The sequence below is a fragment of the Mustelus asterias genome, chromosome 6 (genome assembly GCF_964213995.1).
Source record: "Mustelus asterias chromosome 6, sMusAst1.hap1.1, whole genome shotgun sequence".
NCBI lineage: Eukaryota > Metazoa > Chordata > Chondrichthyes > Carcharhiniformes > Triakidae > Mustelus > Mustelus asterias.
In genome coordinates this window covers 76,636,534-76,654,810 of record NC_135806.1, presented here as the reverse complement: position 1 = coordinate 76,654,810, position 18,277 = coordinate 76,636,534, and the positions used below count along the sequence as shown (strand labels likewise).

The window sequence follows — 18,277 nt, the reverse complement described above, 5'->3', positions numbered from 1 at the left end:
TCGTTATATATACACGTATAAAATGTCTGTTAAATATTATACTTCCATAGAAACAACTGATCTTTCATGACATACATGTTATACAAAATTGTGTATGTATATATGTATGTATATGTGTATATATTTTATAATTATAATTGTAACATTCTGGACTAGAGGATGAAACTGGGCAGTGGGGGAGTGTGAGGAATGCAGTAAAAGTACTGATGCTGGTGAAATGTAGAAATTGCTTGTTTATTAACTGTGGTAGTGGTTGTTCTAAGTTTTTGGGTGCAATTTCCCCACAAAATTCAATGTGGGAGAAAAAAACTCAATGTCTCTCGCAGATTTTTATTTTTCATTGACAAGCAAGACTTGTTCACTCCCAAGTACATTTGATATCATGTCTTCAGTTGGCCTTAAGCTTAAGCTTGGGAGAAATTGTCTATCCAAGTCTCATAATGGTTGCCACTGGAAGTAAAGTTAATTATCATAAGTGTGATATGCAAAAATGACTTGAATGCATTACTTGTGTCTGGCGTTTGGTTGAGTCTCCAAGTTGGGGAGTCTAGTCTTGGCTTGAGAGCCAGGACAAGTCTGTGTCAGAGAAACATTTTGCAGGCGTTTATTGAATACAGTAGGTTTTTTTTGAAAGCTTTTTGAGACTTGTAATTTTTTAATGACTTTGTTATATATGTTGTTATTTATGTGCCTAATTATTCAGCTGATTCCAAAATAAAGTAAATTTCATCCAAATTGAAGTAAATAAAGCAATCTGGATGAAACTTTGGGCTTTGAAATGGTTGAGTTTCTGGGACATGTTTGTTGCTTTACATCTCAGTGAATGGGTTTACTTGAGGTTTTTTTAATCAAATGAAAAAAACTTGACACTTGATTGTATTTTTGCCATGAACAGATTTGGTGAGTCATTCACATATCTAATTCATGATACACTATGTGCATGAGTTTTAATGATTTAGAAACAAATGCTCATGAAGTAACTGCAAAAGGGAGGAAGTTGTCTCTGGCCAATGTGAGCCTATCAGCATGACCATAAAGCTCAAATGAAGAAAATTCTCAATGGAATGTTTAGAACAATGCAGTGACAATGTGTGTGAACCAAGTATTATCAAAAGTTCCTCACTTATTTAAGTTTAGAATTGAAATTTGTACGAAACTCAAGTTAATTACTCAATATAGCTCTATCAAAAATTTCTTGAATAATAGTCCCAATGTTTTGACTTTTTCACTTCAGTTGCTATTTTTGTGCAGATAGCAAACACAGCTCCACCTGTTAAGTTGGACAGTTTTATCTTTGAAAGAGACAGAAATGAATACAATACTGCAGTGATTAAGAGAATAAAACATCATTCGGATTCTGGTTTGTTGATGGGAGAGAGCAGTCTTCAATCTCCCAACATTGTTGAAGGCTGGGCTAGTAAGTCATTGTCATCTTGCATTAATGAGATGCCACCACTACAACAGGAGTGAAACTCGTGTTCACAGTATTTGTAAGCACAGCCATGAGCTGCAACTTTCCAGCAAAAAAAATTGATTTATCCATCTGAAGCTGGGGTTCGGGAAGCCTGCTTAGGGAAAAGGCAAGAGCTGATTGGTGACTATGAATATTAATGAAATCTACAATAATATGAAAGCACCTTAGTGATTTATTGATTACCTGATAAAACTCTTCTGTCCTTAGGGTGGGGGGGGGGGGGGGGGGGGAGGGAAGAGAGTCACTAGTTTATTTTGAGGTGGCAATGGATCAGGGGGTGTTCAGTTTCTGAGGGGAAAAGCTCACTCTCATTCTATATTCCGATAAGTTACAAAAATATTACCTTTGATCCTTTTGCATCCTTATTTTTGTAATGATGGAAATCAAACATTTTCAATCCAGCCAGATTTAAAAGATTTGGGAAATCTTGTTCCAAGACATTAAATTGTGAGGCTATGAAATTCACTTTCACTGTTCATTTGCATTTCTATGAGTGAGATTAGTCCCGCACCATGGGACCTGGGGGCCTCACACACAACTAATGGCCTACTCTTGCTAAACTGCAGACGAGGTAGGGGGATTTCCTCACTGTTTCCAGAGCGTACCATGCAGGGAAAGCTTGATAAATGTTTTTTTGCAAGGAAGTTTGGGTAGAAGCCATGTCAGCAAAGTTGTCAGTGGTTTGAATCTCTGAGAAGCAAGGGCAAATGACTGTCGACAACAAAGAAGTGTAAAAATAATTTCCTACCTGCAGAACTATAAATCAAAAAGTTATTCAGCCTGTTGTGTTCAAAGTGCTCCACAATTAACTCAGTGATGCAGAAATCCGACTGCAATGACCTTGGAGTTACTCCTCCATAGACAAGTTACATCACTGAAAGAGGCCAATCAGCCCATTATGTCTGCGCCAAAAAAGAGAGAAAACATCAACTAGCTGCTCATTTAATCCTACTTTCCAGCATCTGGTCCGTAGCCTTGCTGGTTACAGATCTTCAGATGCAGATCCAGGCACCTGTTTAAATGAGTTTCAACCTCGACCACCAATTTGGGCGGTGACTTCAGACGCCCATCACACTCTGGGTGAACGTTTTTCCTCGTGTCCTCTGATCCTTCTACAATCACCTTAAACCTGTGCCCCCCTGGCAATTGAGCCCTGAGCTTCAAGAAACAGGGCATCCCTGTTTAGGCCTCCTCTAATTTTATATACTTCAAGCAGGTCACCCCTCGGCCTCCTCTGTTCTAAGGAAAACAACCCTAGCCTCTCCAATATTTCCTTATAGTCTTCAAGCCCTGCCAAAATTCTTGTAAATCTCCTCGGTACTCTGTCTCCAGAGCAATTATATCCTTCCTGCTATGTGGTGACCAAAGCTGTGTACGCAATTCCAGCAGTGGTCTAATCTGTGTTTTCCACAGTTGCAGCACAACATCCTTGCTTGTGTATTCAATACCTCATCCAATGAAGGAAAGCATGCCATATGCTTTCTTTTCTACCTCATCCACCTTCGGGACCTGTGAATATGCGAAGGTCTCTCACTTCCTCTACCCTTCTCAATATCCTCCTGTTTACTGAGTCTTTTGCGGTGTTTGCCCTCCCCGAGTGCATTACCACTCATTTCTCCGGATACAATCCATTTGCCACTAGGACTCACTCAACCAAACCATTGATATTCTGGAATCAACAGCTGTCGTCTTCTATCAACTACACGGCCAATTTCTGTGCCATCCAGTGGCACAGTCGACCTCGGTGTAGAAGCATGAAGCAGCTGGTGGGAAGTCATTCAAGGATGGAAGTTCAGGCCATGATTTATACTTTTGCTCTGACCTCCACTGTCTGATATAAACAGTTTTGGATATTGTGTGTCACACTGAACCAACTGAGAGGGAGTTGGCAAGTTTTATCAGGTGAGAACATGAGACACTGGCCTGTAATTTTCAGTCAGCAGCAGAACGCCAGCAATCATCATTGACCTCAAAGCTGCACTGATAGCTAGTGATATCTAGCACCAAGAACTTCAACTCAAAGTGCACTTGATTGCAGTGCAAGTTAATGGGGATTTCCAGTGTTGAGCTGCAGTGAAATCATCAAATTGTCCAAGCAGTCAGTCACAATGACGAATGTTCACAGACAGCAAAATGAAGGCTGCAAATAATGAAGTCACTTTTTAAAATATGTTTACACATTGCGGAACAAAGATTGGGGCATTAGTATAGGGTTATGGCAAAAGCTATAATATAACAGTTTTCAAATTATTTACAAGAGTCCAGTCATTAGTCATGATGGAAACATTTAACAACGTTTAGCTCCACATCAGTTTGTTCAGCAGTAGTTATTATTCAGATCATTGTTTAAAACTTCTGGTTAAGCATGACTGGGGTTCGCAGTGCAGCCTGTGGTGGGGCAGTTAATGACAGTGGAGGAGGTTCACAGTGGACGCTGTGATGGGGCAGTTAAGGACAAGCTGCAGCTTCAGAATTTCTGTGTTAATCGGTGCTTATGCTAAATTCTGAAGTTATGATTAGATCTAGAGGGGGTAATGGTTGGGATTCTGGCCAATTAACCATTATAAATGAAACTCAGCAGTTTTGTCCACACAATTTAAGGTTATACTTGCACTGTTTGTATACGGCTGAAATATCTCTTGGCGCTTCACATGAAGAAGTGGATTGGTCTGCAGCTGCTGTCGTCCCAGCAGTGCCCGAAGACCCTAGTGGGCACTGCTGGAATTCAAACAGTCCGCATGAAGAAGTGAAGATGCCTCTTGGACTTAAAGCAAGCCTGAGAATTTTGGATGGAAATGTCTGGGTTCCCCAGTGAAGGGGGTGAATGGGATGGCGGCTTGGGTTAGAGCAATTGGGAAGCAGAATAAGGCCTTTAGGTGGCAGTTAATTATCAGCATAAGGGCCTCAATAGGCCTGAGGTCAGACAGGCTGTTGAATGTCTTATCCAGCCCTGTAATGTGGGAAAGAGGTTGGGAGTTAGCAAGAATGGCTATGTTCGTGTGTAGGCAAATGCAGCAACCATTCCAAGCTAGCACTGCCCAGCAAATTGTGTTGTAGTATGAAATTGGCAGTATGTTTGCACTGATTTTGCTCTGCCTTGGAGTAGTACTATCGCAATAAGTGTATTCATTAGCATGCTATCGGAAGTCCTGCCACCAGACTGGGAACACTCCCCATCTTGTGTGGCATTGGATAGATTCAGAACCGATCTAGCAGTTCAAAGCCACTCATCCATGAGGCACTGGTTATCCGTAGCTGCAGCATTGCACTCCAGTAAAATCTGGCCTGGCATATTCCACACTTTACCAATACCAGCAGATTTACTTGCTGCATTCAATCGTGAATGGTGGTGGAGAATTCAACAACAGGAGGAGGAGAGTCTACGAACATCTCATACCTGAACCCAGCACGAGTGTAGAAGACGAGGCTGAGGTTTTTGCAACCACTTTCAGTCAGAAGTGCCATGTGAATGATCTATCTTGGCCTCCTGCTCAGGTCTTTACCCTCTCAGAAGCCAGTTTTCAGCCAATTTGATCACTTCCGATCACAGTCAAAGATGGCTAAGCAACCTGGATAGAGCGAAGACAATGGGCCCTGCCAAGATCCCAGCTGCTGCACTGAACACTTGTGCTCAGATCTTGCCATGCCTCCAGCCAAACTATTCCAGTGCAGCTGCAACATTGGCCTCTGCTGAACAAAGTGGAAAATTACCCAGTTATGTCCTATTCACAGAAAGATAGACAAACTTAATCTATCAAATTATCACCCATCAGTCTGCTCTCAGGCGTCAGCTAAGTGATGGAAGGTGTCGTCAACAGTGCTGTTAAACTGCACTTAGACAGCAATAATTTACAGAAGATAAAAGCAAAATACTGCAGATGCTGGAATCTGAAACAAAAACAGAAAATGCTGGAAAATCTCAGCAGGTCTGATGGCATCTGTGGGGAGAGAATAGAATCAATGTTTTGGGTCTGGATGACCCTTTGTCTTACCATTGCTTTGTTTGAGTTCCACCAGGACCATTTGTTTGCAGATTTCATTTCAGCCGCCTTCCAGATAAGTACAGAAAAGCTGATTTCCTCAGGTGAGGAGAGAGTGAGTACTCTTGACACCAATGCAATTTCTCCAATGTTCATGGCTCTGGATTGGCCATCGGTATGGCAATGTTCACTGGATGCCTTGTCTATAAATTATTTGATTGACCCACTGGACAATGTTCATTTTAAGCAGCACTGGTATGTGGCTGCACAGCAGTCATGGAGGGCAAAACGGGCTGCAAATGAGCAGAAATTCCAGTTTGAGATGTGTGTATGCATGACCACAAGAAATGAACTGCACACAGCAAAGGGAAAGTTGATGGGACATTGCTGCTGAGTAGCAGAATTAATTTGAGACCGAGGTTAATGTCACATTTTCTTGAAAGCCATAAAAATCTTGTAGTACATAATAATCATAGAATCCTACAGTGCAGGAGGCCATTCGACCCATTGAGTCTGCACAGACCACATTCCCACCCAGGCCCTATCCCCATGACCCCACGCATTTACCCTAGCTAGTCACCCTGACACCAAGGGGCAATTTAGCATGGCCAATCCACCTAACCTGCACATCTTTGGACTGTGGGAGGAAACTGGAGCACCCGGAGTAAACCCACGCAGACGCGGGGAGAATGTGCAAACTCCACACAGACACAGACCCGGGAATCAAATCTCTGACTCTGGCGCTGTGTGGCAGCAGTGCTAGCCACTGTGCCGCCCACTTAATGATAAATGATGATGGAATACAATCTCTGAATTCAAGCCAAACTGAATCAATTGAATTTAATGGAATTCTTTCGGGAAACAGTGGAATACTTCAATAAAGTGTACATGGATTTTAAAAAGACCCAAGTTGTTGCACAAGGGTTATTTGCAAAATTGAGATAAAGGTTGAAAGGGAATATGATAATATGGATAGGAAATTGGATAAATAACAGGAAGCAAGGGTGAATGGATTTTTTTTTGATTGAGGGATGAGAATATTGGTAATAACCAGGGGTCAGTATTCAGACTATTCTCGATTATATATAAATGCTGCAGAATCTGTTATGGGGCTGCAATATCTAAAATATGCATGTGACACACAATTAAATTTTCTGTGAATGGTTTCAGGAGGACATATGAGATAGTAGATTAGATGTGTCAGCTGACATTTGAGGCTGAGAAATATTTTGAATATGAGGAGTGGATGTAACTGGTAGATATCAAAACTTTTAACTAAGATTCTTGAGCCAGTGCAGAGTAGCTGAAATGTTTTCCCATAGTCTTCCTCATGGTTTTGATTCTGAATAGTTGAGCGAACTGGGTTGTAACCCAGGCTGAAGTGCCCTACCTTGCCTTTTCACTGGTTGTGAATGCTCTACCAGAAACACTGGTGGACACCAGGTCCATAATAGCTTTTCAATGTTTGGAAAAAAAGGGACACAAGAAGGACATGAGATGCTGCTAAGTAGAAAAGTTTTTCAGAGAGCCAGTGTGGGAGTGATGGAACAGATTAGATCATCAGACATCGGAGTAGAAATAGGCCTTTTGGCCCATTGAGTCTGCTCCACCATTCAATGAGATTCTTTCTGTGCTGTGACATTGTATAAAAATAATGTATCCTGCTGGAGTTTTGCGTTTTTCAAAATTTGATTGAGCAGGAGGCAGTGTTTTATAACGATATGGTTGAGAAATTTTTTTAAAAATTCATGAGCAGCCAGACTTTCCGAGCAATTGTTCGGTTTTTAATCCTAAACTTACAAAAAGCTTGCGATAGCGTGGCAAGCCCTGTGGGTGACTTGTAGCAACACGCCACAAATGAACACGTTAAAAAGACCATTAGTAAAGCAATAATGCAAATGTTCTTATTAATTTTGCTGCTGCCAACTTCACAGGCAGTAAAATGTCCAAGTAGATCTGGGAAATGAGTTAGAAATACATGTTACTACGATTCATTTAAAGATGCACTGAAGAATTGTTTAATGAGCAATGTATCCATACATGGTATTATTTTTTGTTCGCTGTTAAGTATCCAATTGTCTCTCTTGGGTTTTAGCCACCCAGCTCCTGTAGTTATAAATGCGCTGCAGCAGTGTTGATTATGTTACCTAACATTCTGTATGGGCTTACCTCCTGACTCTCTTCACTTGTGCCTTCTAATTCCATTTTGTTTGGAGATCAACGTATCAGTTATTCTCAATGCGGCCAAGATGAGTCCACCTTGTGTCCTGATTGTTAAAGTCAGTGAGAAGGACATAAAGAGGCTACAAAGTGATTTAAATAGGTTAAATGAGTGGGTAGAAGGATGACAGGTGCAGTATAATGTAGAAAAATGGGATCTTGTCCAGCAGATAGGATAGAAAAGCAGTAAATGGAGAGAGATTGCAGAATCGAGGCACAGAGGGATGTGGATATCTTGGTGCATGAATCACAGGATAATATGAAGGTGCGGCAGGTGATTAGGAAGGCAAATTGTCTGTTCTTCAATGCAAGGGTTATGGAATACAAAAGTAGAGAAGTTTTGCTCCAATTGTACAGGGTGCTGGTGAGACCACGTGGAGTGTTGTATACAGTTTTGGTCTCCTTACTTAAGTCAGGACGTAATTGCATTAGAAGCAGTTTAGAGAAAGTTCACTTGATTGATTCATGAGATGAAGGGGTGACCTTATAAGGAAAGGTTGGACCTGTGTCCATTAGAGTTTAAAAGAATGAGAGGTGATGTCCCATATAAAATCTTTAGGGGACTTGACAGGATGGATGCGGAGAGGATGTTTCCCGTTTGAGAGAGACCAGAACTCAAGGATACAGTTTAAAAATAAAGATCTCCATTTAAAATGGAGCTGAAGACAACGTTTTTTGAGAGTTGGTGGTCTATGGAATTCTTTCTCCTGTCCCAAGAACATTGAAGGCAGGGCCGTTGAATATTTTTAGGACCGAGTTAGGTAGATTTTTGATGAACAATAGTATCTAAAGGTACAGAAAATGGAATTGAGGCCACAATCAGATCAGCAATAATCTTATCATGGCAGAACAGTCTTGAGGGGCCAAATAGCCGACTGCTCCTAATTCGTACTTTCATATGTTTTTTGACTTGGGATTTTGAAACTTTAATGTATAACCCAACTTTTTGAGTTGTGCATGATGGATTGTTTGCCTTGTATATTCTTGATGCTATGGGAATGATTATTCACAACATCAATAACACTTTACAAAATGTACAGAGGACAGGATGCAGCCTAGTCTGACATTAATTCTGCTTAAATCTGTCAGAAAGCAGCACTCTACTTCTTCGGCAGTCACTTTGATTCAATTATGACTTGCTTCCACTCTGGTTCATTGGGTTCAGAGATGACTGATGAGTCCAATATATTCTGTAACATTTTGGGCAGGTGGTGCTTGAAGGTTTGGGCAAATGGGTTGTTTGGCGGTTTTTGCACTACCTCCGACATCGCGACCTTAGGGTCTGCATATTCCAGTTAAAATCTGTGTTCAGTGCCTTCCCAGGTTGAGCTTTCTGTATCTTGGTCAGTCACAAGCAAGGGTCCCCTGTGAGTTGGCGAGCACATTTGATCTCTTCAAAGATACTTTGAGGATATCCCTGAAACGTTTCCGTTATTCTCCTGGAAATTTTCTGCCATGACCGAGTTCCGAGGAGAGCAAATGCTTTGAGCTTCTGGTGTCAGGCATCAAAGCAACGTGTCCTGCCAATGAAACTAGTTTTGATTAGTGCCTTGATGCTGGGCACATTGGCTGTTGGACTGCCTGCCTTCCCATGGGTATTGGAGGATCTTGTGAAGGCACCACTGGTGATACTTCGCCAGTGCTTTGAGGTGCCTTTTATTAGGTTTTCCAAGTCTCCAAAGTATTCCAAAGATCACTGCTGCTCGGTCCACAATCTTAGTCTCTGGTTTGAGACCCTAATCCTCAAATACTCTTCCTCCTCAGTCAGCTAAAGGCTGAACTGGCACATTGGAGATTATCCCTTTGTTGAGAGGAGAGTTTCAAGATAGGATAGGATAGTATAATACCAGCTCTCGATGTACACTATGTATCTTGACAGAGAGTCTTGATAATAACTTTGAGGCTGCCATGTTGAAGTTCAATCAATGCTATTGAATGGTGAAGTGAAGTTCAGTGCCACCGGAAACTGCTGATCTTTGCTTTGCTCAATCCATGCAGCGTAAAGATCTGGTCAGTGCAAGACCTGTTCTTCCTTATCTCAGAATCTACCATCAGTTGCCAGTTTAAGCCTATTCAGGGTAATGGTTCCAAACAACTTACCAGGGACAGAAAATACCGTGACACCACACCAGTTCTTGCTGTTGCTTCTGCCCCTCTTTTTGCAAAGCATGACATTGATGTCTTTTTGCCCAAACTCCTAGTGCTCATTGTCCCTCACACTAAGTTAAATACAAATTGGGTGGGAATCAAATGTCTGTCTCCACTTCATTCTCCACTAATCTGATCCGATTCAGATGATTAGTTTTTTAAATTAGTCCTAGTGCATCTAATTCCATCACAATTAGCATCCCATTCAATGGAATTAGTTGCTTTTATTGTCTGGAAGTGATCTGTTGAGGCTTTTGTGCAAATAATTCCCTTCATCTGCTTTTTTTCTACCTTTTAGTGATGAGGCAACTATGTAGTATTTTCACAGTAGCTTTATTGCAGTGTTAATGTAAGTCTACTTGTGACAATGATAAGCTTTTAACTTTAGGATTTGATAGGACCTTCACTGTGGTATTTAATATATATTGCCAATTTCTTTCCATTCTGAAAAGTCTCTCCGTTGTTCCCCATTACTACTTTTTCACTTTGTTTGGCAATGGAATTGATTTTGTCTTTACACGTTGGGCAGTTCAGTGGCTTGTTTTTTCTTTCCTCCACTTGATATCATTGGGATCAGATGTGTTGTGTACATTCAGCTTGGCCTTTCCCCTTCAGTATTTGCATGTCATGTGTTAGCTCAAAGCCACTCCTTGTTCTTGCCTTTGATATATCACAATACCAGCTCCGCCATCACGATGTAGTGTTTCTTAATGGAAGTGAAACCGCCTTCTGCATGGTCAAACATATTGACCATCCCTGCGGCAATTTAAATTCCACATCGGAAGTTGGTTCTTTGAATCTAACAACATTAATTCTGCCTTTTGTATGTATAAAACTTGCAAATTTTGCATCACCCAGAGGGTGGTGGGAATTTGGAACTCACTGCTGAAAGGGTGGTAGAGTTAGGAACCCTCACAACATTTCAGAAGCAAACAAGGCTATGGTCCAGGTGCTGGAAAATGGGGTGAGAATAGATAAGTGTTTGATTGCCAATGCAGGCACGATGGGCCAAAGGGCCTCTTTCCATGCTGTAAAACTCTGACTCTCTTGATCTCTGCACTATCTTCTTCTTCATCTTCTTTTAAAGTTTGATTTCCATAGTATCAACGTACAGCTGGTGATCACTGATAATGTCAATGTCACAAAAAGCCTGAATGATACATAGAGAGTTTTAAAAACTGTCTTTAACCTTGTCGCTTTGTTCATCTGTGGTGGTCAATTTTAAGCGACATGCCTGAAATCTTGCAAGGGGCAGTTTGTTGTTGATGGGTTTCCAGCCCAAAATGGCAGAGGTAAGGCGCCTCACCAAAATGAGTGCACCCCCTTTCTTGCCACCTTCTGGAGTTTGAGTGCAGGATGATGTTCCCTTCTGACAAAATATGAAATGTCTATTCTGTGATGGTTTCCAGTTCTTTTCCGCCCAGTCCTATAAAAGGTGTTAATAACCCGCTTTTACACCCACGGAAACTGCTATGATTCAGTGCTGTGATGAGCGTTCCTCTGAAAATACCTGCTCCGTTTCCGTGAATGCTAATTATGCCTTTTTAGACATGGCAGGTAATTTACCTGTCATTTTCTTTGTGCATTGTTGATGCGACCATAACGTTAATTTTAGTTTCATAAAGTCAAGTGGTGTTTGTACTACGGAAACACGTCGATACGGTTTAATTCCATTGATGAGCAGCCACTGACAAATGTTAAACAGTGAAATTGCAGATGCTGGATAGTTTCATAGTCATAAGGTTTGCAGCTGGAAAAGGACCAAGAAGGTATATCAGTCAGACCTAGTCCTGTTATCCTATATCTGCCATAACTTCATTCGGTTTTGAGGTATTCCCAGTTGTAAGAATTAATTTCAATGAAAATTAAAATTGAGATTTGACCAATCAGTAAGGTGACCTGGATGTTAAGTTGCAGGTGTTGCAGCAAAAATGAGAAGTTATTAAATATTGTGATCATCAGTTCATAATGCATGAATGTTAATATTTTACTAAACTGTGCAATCATTCTGTTTTAGTTTGTCTGTTTTTGGTTTTTGTGTATTTTTTTTGTACAGTTTTGTGTTGTTTTGATCTTCCCACAGCATGAGGTTTTTAATGAGTTGTTGGGATTTTTTTTTCCTTCCTGTTCCATGCATGCTTTATAAAATAAAAATGGCAGTCAGCAGACCACAGGGGAGCTTGGGACACTCAGCAGACCAACCCCCAGCACTTGAGAGCTCACCTGGCAGCTGACCGACATGGTGGTTCTGTACAGGTATTTTCTGCTTCTTTGCCTCTCCATCCTGCATGCTTGTATGGCTAATTCAGGAGTCTTGTGAGTTGTTGCATCCTTCTGTACATGCAGCAAAAAAGACATTGTGTGTGGTGTGTGTAACATATGCTACTGTCTTTGTGTATATCTTTCTCAAAATCTTAGTACCTTTATTTGCTCCCTCCCTGACATTAAATACCAAAACATTCAGTTCTGAACTATTCGAAAATACGCCTTTTTGTTAAACCAGTTTGAGGCCCTTTAACCCTGCCTCTGTAAAATGGATAGCATCAGCATTAACTTGCATGTTAAAATGATGTGCTGATATGAGTTACTGAATTAATCTCACATCTGGGCATATGGAGGCCTTTATAGTCATGTTTAACTGGGGTATTGCTCCAGACAGCATTAAATTGGCTCTGATTTATTTTCTTCATATTTTACAAAGACAATTTAATTTTAAATGTTGTTAAGCTGGATGCTTTGGAGGATTCCAGTGATGTAGTTAATTTGACAGTTGTGATTTTGAATATATGCAATGGGCAGAATTCAAGCTGTCAAAACGGAAGATGGGGGCTTGCGTGGTGCAGTACATTTAAACTCTGCTCTCCAATAAAATGGAAAAATGTCTGTTCAGGCCTGATGATTTTCAGAAGTTGAGATGCCATTCCTGTTACGATGAAGCATTGAGTGAAGTCCAGGAACGTGAACAAACTGAAGGAGTTGACACCCTGAGCGCAAATTATTGATGATATGGCAGCAATACCAGAGGCCCGGGGCCTTCAGCATATTGACGCGCACGGAGTAGATACTGAAATAAAGAACATCTTTGAATTTTTTATAAATCTCTCCGTTCCATGCACTTATCTAACTTTTCTACTATAATTCTCCATGTCCACTCTTGAATTGAAATGTGTGGACATATGAACTTGCCACGTCATTGCAATGTCCTGCCTGAGGAGGCAAAACATTGAGGCTGAATTATGTCGGGATGCTCGGTCCCAAGCGTCTCTTGCTCTCTAACCTACATCATTTGGAACACTCAATACCAGGGCAGGGGAATTAGTTATGTGGAGAGAATAGAGCCTGGAAAAGCTGGGATTGTGGTGTTCAAAATCATAGAGGGCTCTGGCAGACTAAATAAGGGGGAACTGTTTCCAGGATGGTTGATAACTATCGGGCATGGATTTAAGATAAGTAGGAATAGATTCAGTGTGTATGAGGATTTTATTTTTATACAGAGATGTTCTGGCCTGTACTGTAATGCCACATACGCACGTATGTTTGTGTGCATATATACATATCAATATACCAGATATCTGTCACTCTATCTGTAGATACATAATGATTAAAATGTTTGGATGTTGGGATATTTAATAAGCTTTTTCACAATAGTTACAGAGCAACAATTACATGTAGGGGTAGAAAATAATTACTATTGCTCCAGCACTCCCACTTCTGGACCACTGAATCCAATATTAACTTTCGGGTGCATGAGAAGTTGCTGGGTATTTTTGTCTGGGCTGGGATTGGGTGCTGAGCATAAACGTCGCTGGAATGATCAGGAGGTGCATGCATGCCCTTCATATTGAATGTGTGTATCTATTATATGTGGAATGCAGAAACTGCAGTGGCAGTATAAAATGTTGCAGGTCTGTTGCTTTACCCATTATTGTTTTCATATTGTTGTATCAGAGATTCAGGAAGAATGAGCTTGAAATTGCTTTAAAATGTAGAACAGTTGAGTGTGCTGTTTGTTATGCTGCAGAAACGGAGAGCACATGTGTGATGAGTCAAGAGAAATTTGTCTTTTTTTTGCACTTCCAGTGGATTTTAAATAAGCATCAGCAGCATATCGCATCACTTAGCACTGTGAAACATTGCGTTCACACTTGACTATTCACAAGCTTGAATGCCAGTGATTGCAAGTGTTAATGGTCAATGTCTGTTCCTTTGTCGAGGTATTGGTTACTCCACTTGGATCAATTCACCAACAGTTATGATTTGCATTTATATTGTGCCTTTAACTTAGAAAGATGTCCCATGGAAATATCACAAAGACACACACACAAAATATGATACTAAACCAAAGAAAATAAATAAAGTTTGAGCAAATAAAGTTTGGTCAAAGAGGTGGATTTTTTTTTTGAAGAGTGCCTTGTACGAGCAGAGGCAAGTAGGGTGGTGGAGGATCTTGTGCAGCAAATTCCAGAGTATGGAGTCTCGGTGGCTGATGGCCTTGTTTTCAATGCTGGGGTGAAGAGTAGTGGGAACGCACAAGAGACTAGAGTTCTCCAGGTCTTTGGTGTAGAGCTGGAGGAGGTTACATAGATGGGAATGGATGAGGCCATGAAGGAATTTAAATATGAGGATTGGAATCTTAAACCTGAGAGGTTGGGGAACTCGCAAGTGCCTTCAACTCTCCAGATCTTATTTCTCTCCGTATCCATCTTTTTTAAAGCCTCATGAAACCCATTCTTTTATTAACCTTTTAGTCACCTCTCTTCGCATCTCTCTCTTCAACTCAGCATGAATTTTTTTATTATTTTGCTTGTACCTGGCACCTTGGGGCTTTTTTGTACATTGAAGCATGGTTTAACACAAGTCGTAAATTTTCTGTCAAGCATGGTAACTTCACAACGTGTCCTGGTCTACTAATGGTCTTTAGTGATTCTCCTCTGTGGTGTTAACTATTATGTGGAGATGCCGGCGTTGGACTGGGGTAAACACAGTAAGAAGTTTAACAACACCAGGTTAAAGTCCAACAGGTTTTTTCATGTGGCTTTTGCTACCAAATAAACCTGTTGGACTTTAACCTGGTGTTGTTAAACTTCTTACTGTGTTAACTATTCCCATTACCTTCTCGTGATAACTAAGTTCTTTTTTCAGTGATTGTACAATATATTTTAGTTGTCCAGAAAAGTAGTTATGTAAATAAAATACAGATGTTTTGAGCTAAATTTACCTGTGCAAGGAAAAAGGCTTCAAGTTTAAATCCGATAATTATCCATCATGACGATATTTATTTGAGCATTTGTTTTCTTTGTAAAGACTTTTAATTTTGTTACCCATCAACTTAAATCTGACTTGTATTGCTTGTGAGGAAATACTATCACCCTTTTTCTTTTTTTCTTTCTTGTCCCAGCAAATGGATCTTCCTCTCAGCAGAAATAAGAATGGAGCTGACGAGTATCCATTCCATCCTAGAACAGAACTTTTTCATGAGTTGAAGGTTTACTCCTGTGTCTCTTATTTCAAGCATTTCAGCAAATTTATGGAACTGAACATGTAATAGTTTAAATTTGATGCAACAGTCCTTTTTCTTTTTGGTCACATTTTGTGTCATTCGACATGTCATTGCAATGGAATGGACAATTTTCCATTTCAAGATCAGATCGAATATGATCCGTTCCAAATTAAAGTTCCCTTTATTCATCCCCAACAATGTGTTTTAAACAAATTCCTGTGGTATGAGGTGTTGTATTGTTCATTATTGCTGCCCTATTCTCTGTGAGTGTTCTAAGTTTGTGACTATACTTGGAGTGGGGTTGAATTTGACCAAACTCTCATTCGCATTGGATTACTACACTTGGAAGTCAGATGATTTGCCATTATTCCTTTGATTTGGAAATGTGTGCTGATCCATGCCTTGGCTTGAGCAAGTTGTATGAGTACCTTAGAATGACTCTACTAGGTTCCCTCATTCCAAAAGCGATGCGTTCTTTTCATTTCTACTCTCTCTCTTTCCTTCCCTCTTTCTCCTGCCCTCGCTCTTTCTTTCACATAACGCTCGCTCTCTGGCACTCTCTCTCCAACTTCTGTATAAATATGAATCTTTATTGATGTTCACAAAACCCATTTTCCTGTACCTTCTCAAGGTTAATTAGGGATGGGCAATAAATGCTGGTCCTTCCAGCAACACACTAATTCTAAGAAAGACTAAATACATTTGAACAAAAAGGTATGGGCATAATTTATTTAATTCCTGTAAAGGAAAAGACATGAATTCACTATTTTCTTGTCACAAGCAAAGAGGTCGCTGCTCTGCTGCACTCAGCTGGACGCTTGCATTCACTCGAAGGCGGAGGGTGTCTTCCGGAGGTCCACCTTCTGGTAGCAGTGACTGCGCCTATGCAAATCTTGCCTGCAACAGCCAATCAGCGTCGCCACTCTGCTGCCCTCACCTGGAACCTTGAGCAGCAGTATTACATTTGTTAATTTCCAGTCTACTTGGACTATTCCAGAATCTAGGGAGTTTTGGAAAATCATAAGAGTGCAATCACTACCCCTTAAGCCATCTCTTTTAGAACCCCAGACTATAGGCCAGCAGGACCTGAGGATTTGACAAATTTTAGTTCCCTCAGCTTCTCCAGTACTTTGCCCTGCTGGTATCAATTACCTTATGTCCTCAATCTTTTTAAGCACCTAAGTCACTCTCTATCTCTGGTATATTACTTGAGTCTTCTATTGTGAAGACAGGCACAAAATATTTTTCGAATATCGCTGTTTTCTCATTCCCATGATGATTTCTCCTATCTCTGCTTCTGAGGGCTAACATTTACCTAGACTACCCTCTTTTATACACTTGTAAATGCTTTTGAAGTTTTTATATTCCTGGCCAGTTTTTCCCTTATTATCTTTTTGGCCCTTTCCTGGAGTCTAAAACACTCTTACTCTTCAGGTTTCTTAGTATTCTTTGCAATATTACAGACCTCTTTTAATCCTTATTCTGTTGAGTAAGCCATAGATAAATCTTTGTAATTGGCAATGTTTAAATTTGATTTTTGATTGTGATTGAAGTATGTTGTTTTCAAATTTTATATGGAATTCACTTGCTTTATGATCACTATTTCCCAGTAGATCTTTTATTGAGATTACTGATTAACTGTCTAATTGAATAGTACTAGATCTAAAATTGCTTTGTTGCTAGTTGGTTCCGCAACGTATTGCTCAAGGAAACTGTCATGAAAGCATTTTACAATTTCCTTTTCCAGATCAGCTTTGCAAAGCTGACTAGCCCGGTGTATATGCCTTTGTTACAAGCTCCAATAATTTTTTGTTTAGCGCTCTGTCCAATGATTTAACTGCTGTTAAGGGGGCTATAAGCTGCATGCACCAGCTTTTTCCAATCCTTGCTGTTCCTAATTCCCACCCATACTGATTCTACTTGCTGGTTTTCTGAGTCAAGATCCTTTCTTACTGATATCCTTATGTCATCTTTTATTATCAGAACCATCTGTCCTCTTTTTCCATTCTGTGTTTCAAAATGTTGTGCACCCTGGAATATTTATTTCCCAAGCTTGGTCACCTTGTAACCATGTCTCTAAAATCATGATTAGATGAAATTTTAGAAGTATAATGCAATCCTTTCCTAGTACAAAGCTGGCATGATGATTGCTGCTGATGAGTGACCCTCTCGTGTGAATTGCTTTGGATTTCTCACTATCTGTCGCTTTCTCTTCCTGGAATAGTGTGAATACCTTTTTAACAGTTAAAGCTGTGTAGAAAATGTTAGATGTTTCTTGATACCTGCTCCCATCAATGCAAATTTCTTTCTTGAAAACTAATTTTTATGGTGACAACTCTTAGTTTTTATACTGAAGCAGTAAGTAGTGATTTTTTTTGCTCAAATTTTGTTTTTCTGAATCCATTTGACTGAACTGCATACTTTAATATTAAAGTAATTGGTTGCAGTTGACTGATTTATTTGCAGAAAAAAACACTCTTGTTCCTCCCACTTTTTTCTTGCATGTTTGGTAAATTGAGCTGCACTAAAGAATTGTGTGTTTAGAGGGTGAGAAGAAAGCGTGTAATATATAATGTTAGATATGTTAACAGGATTTGTGAGAGAGTTGTATTTCTCACAGGATGACTAGTGGTGAGGTTTTAATAAATTTCAACCTCCATATGGTTAATTCGATATTAAAATTTAGGGCCAGTTGATATTTTCTTGGATAACTAGGTTTAAAACTTGAGGCAGCCGAGCCTTGCACTGGAATGTTTTCGTATAAATTTTAAACCTCAAGGAGCTATTATGTATAAAATGCAATCACTGTTGGGGCGGCACGGTCGCGCAGTGGTTAGCACTGCTGCTTCAGAGCGCCAGGGACCTGGGTTCGATTCCCGGCTTGGGTCACTGTCTGTGTGGAATTTGCACGTTCTCCCCCTGTCTGTGTGGGTTTCCTTCGGGTGCTCTGGTTTC

General features: G+C 40.3%; 1 protein-coding gene across 3 annotated transcripts in view; it reads left to right on the top strand.

Annotated features, from left to right (window-relative positions):
* Positions 1 to 18,277, top strand: part of LOC144494944 (casein kinase I) — a 232,760-nt gene that overhangs the window by 191,580 nt on the left and 22,903 nt on the right. The window contains exon 11 of one of the 3 annotated variants that reach the window (XM_078214583.1): positions 11,983 to 12,078. The exons of the other annotated variants lie outside the window; for them this stretch is intronic. Within the exon in view, the coding sequence (XP_078070709.1) occupies positions 11,983 to 12,078 (96 nt within the window). The remainder of the gene's footprint in view (positions 1 to 11,982; positions 12,079 to 18,277) is intronic. 3 annotated transcript variants of the gene reach the window in all.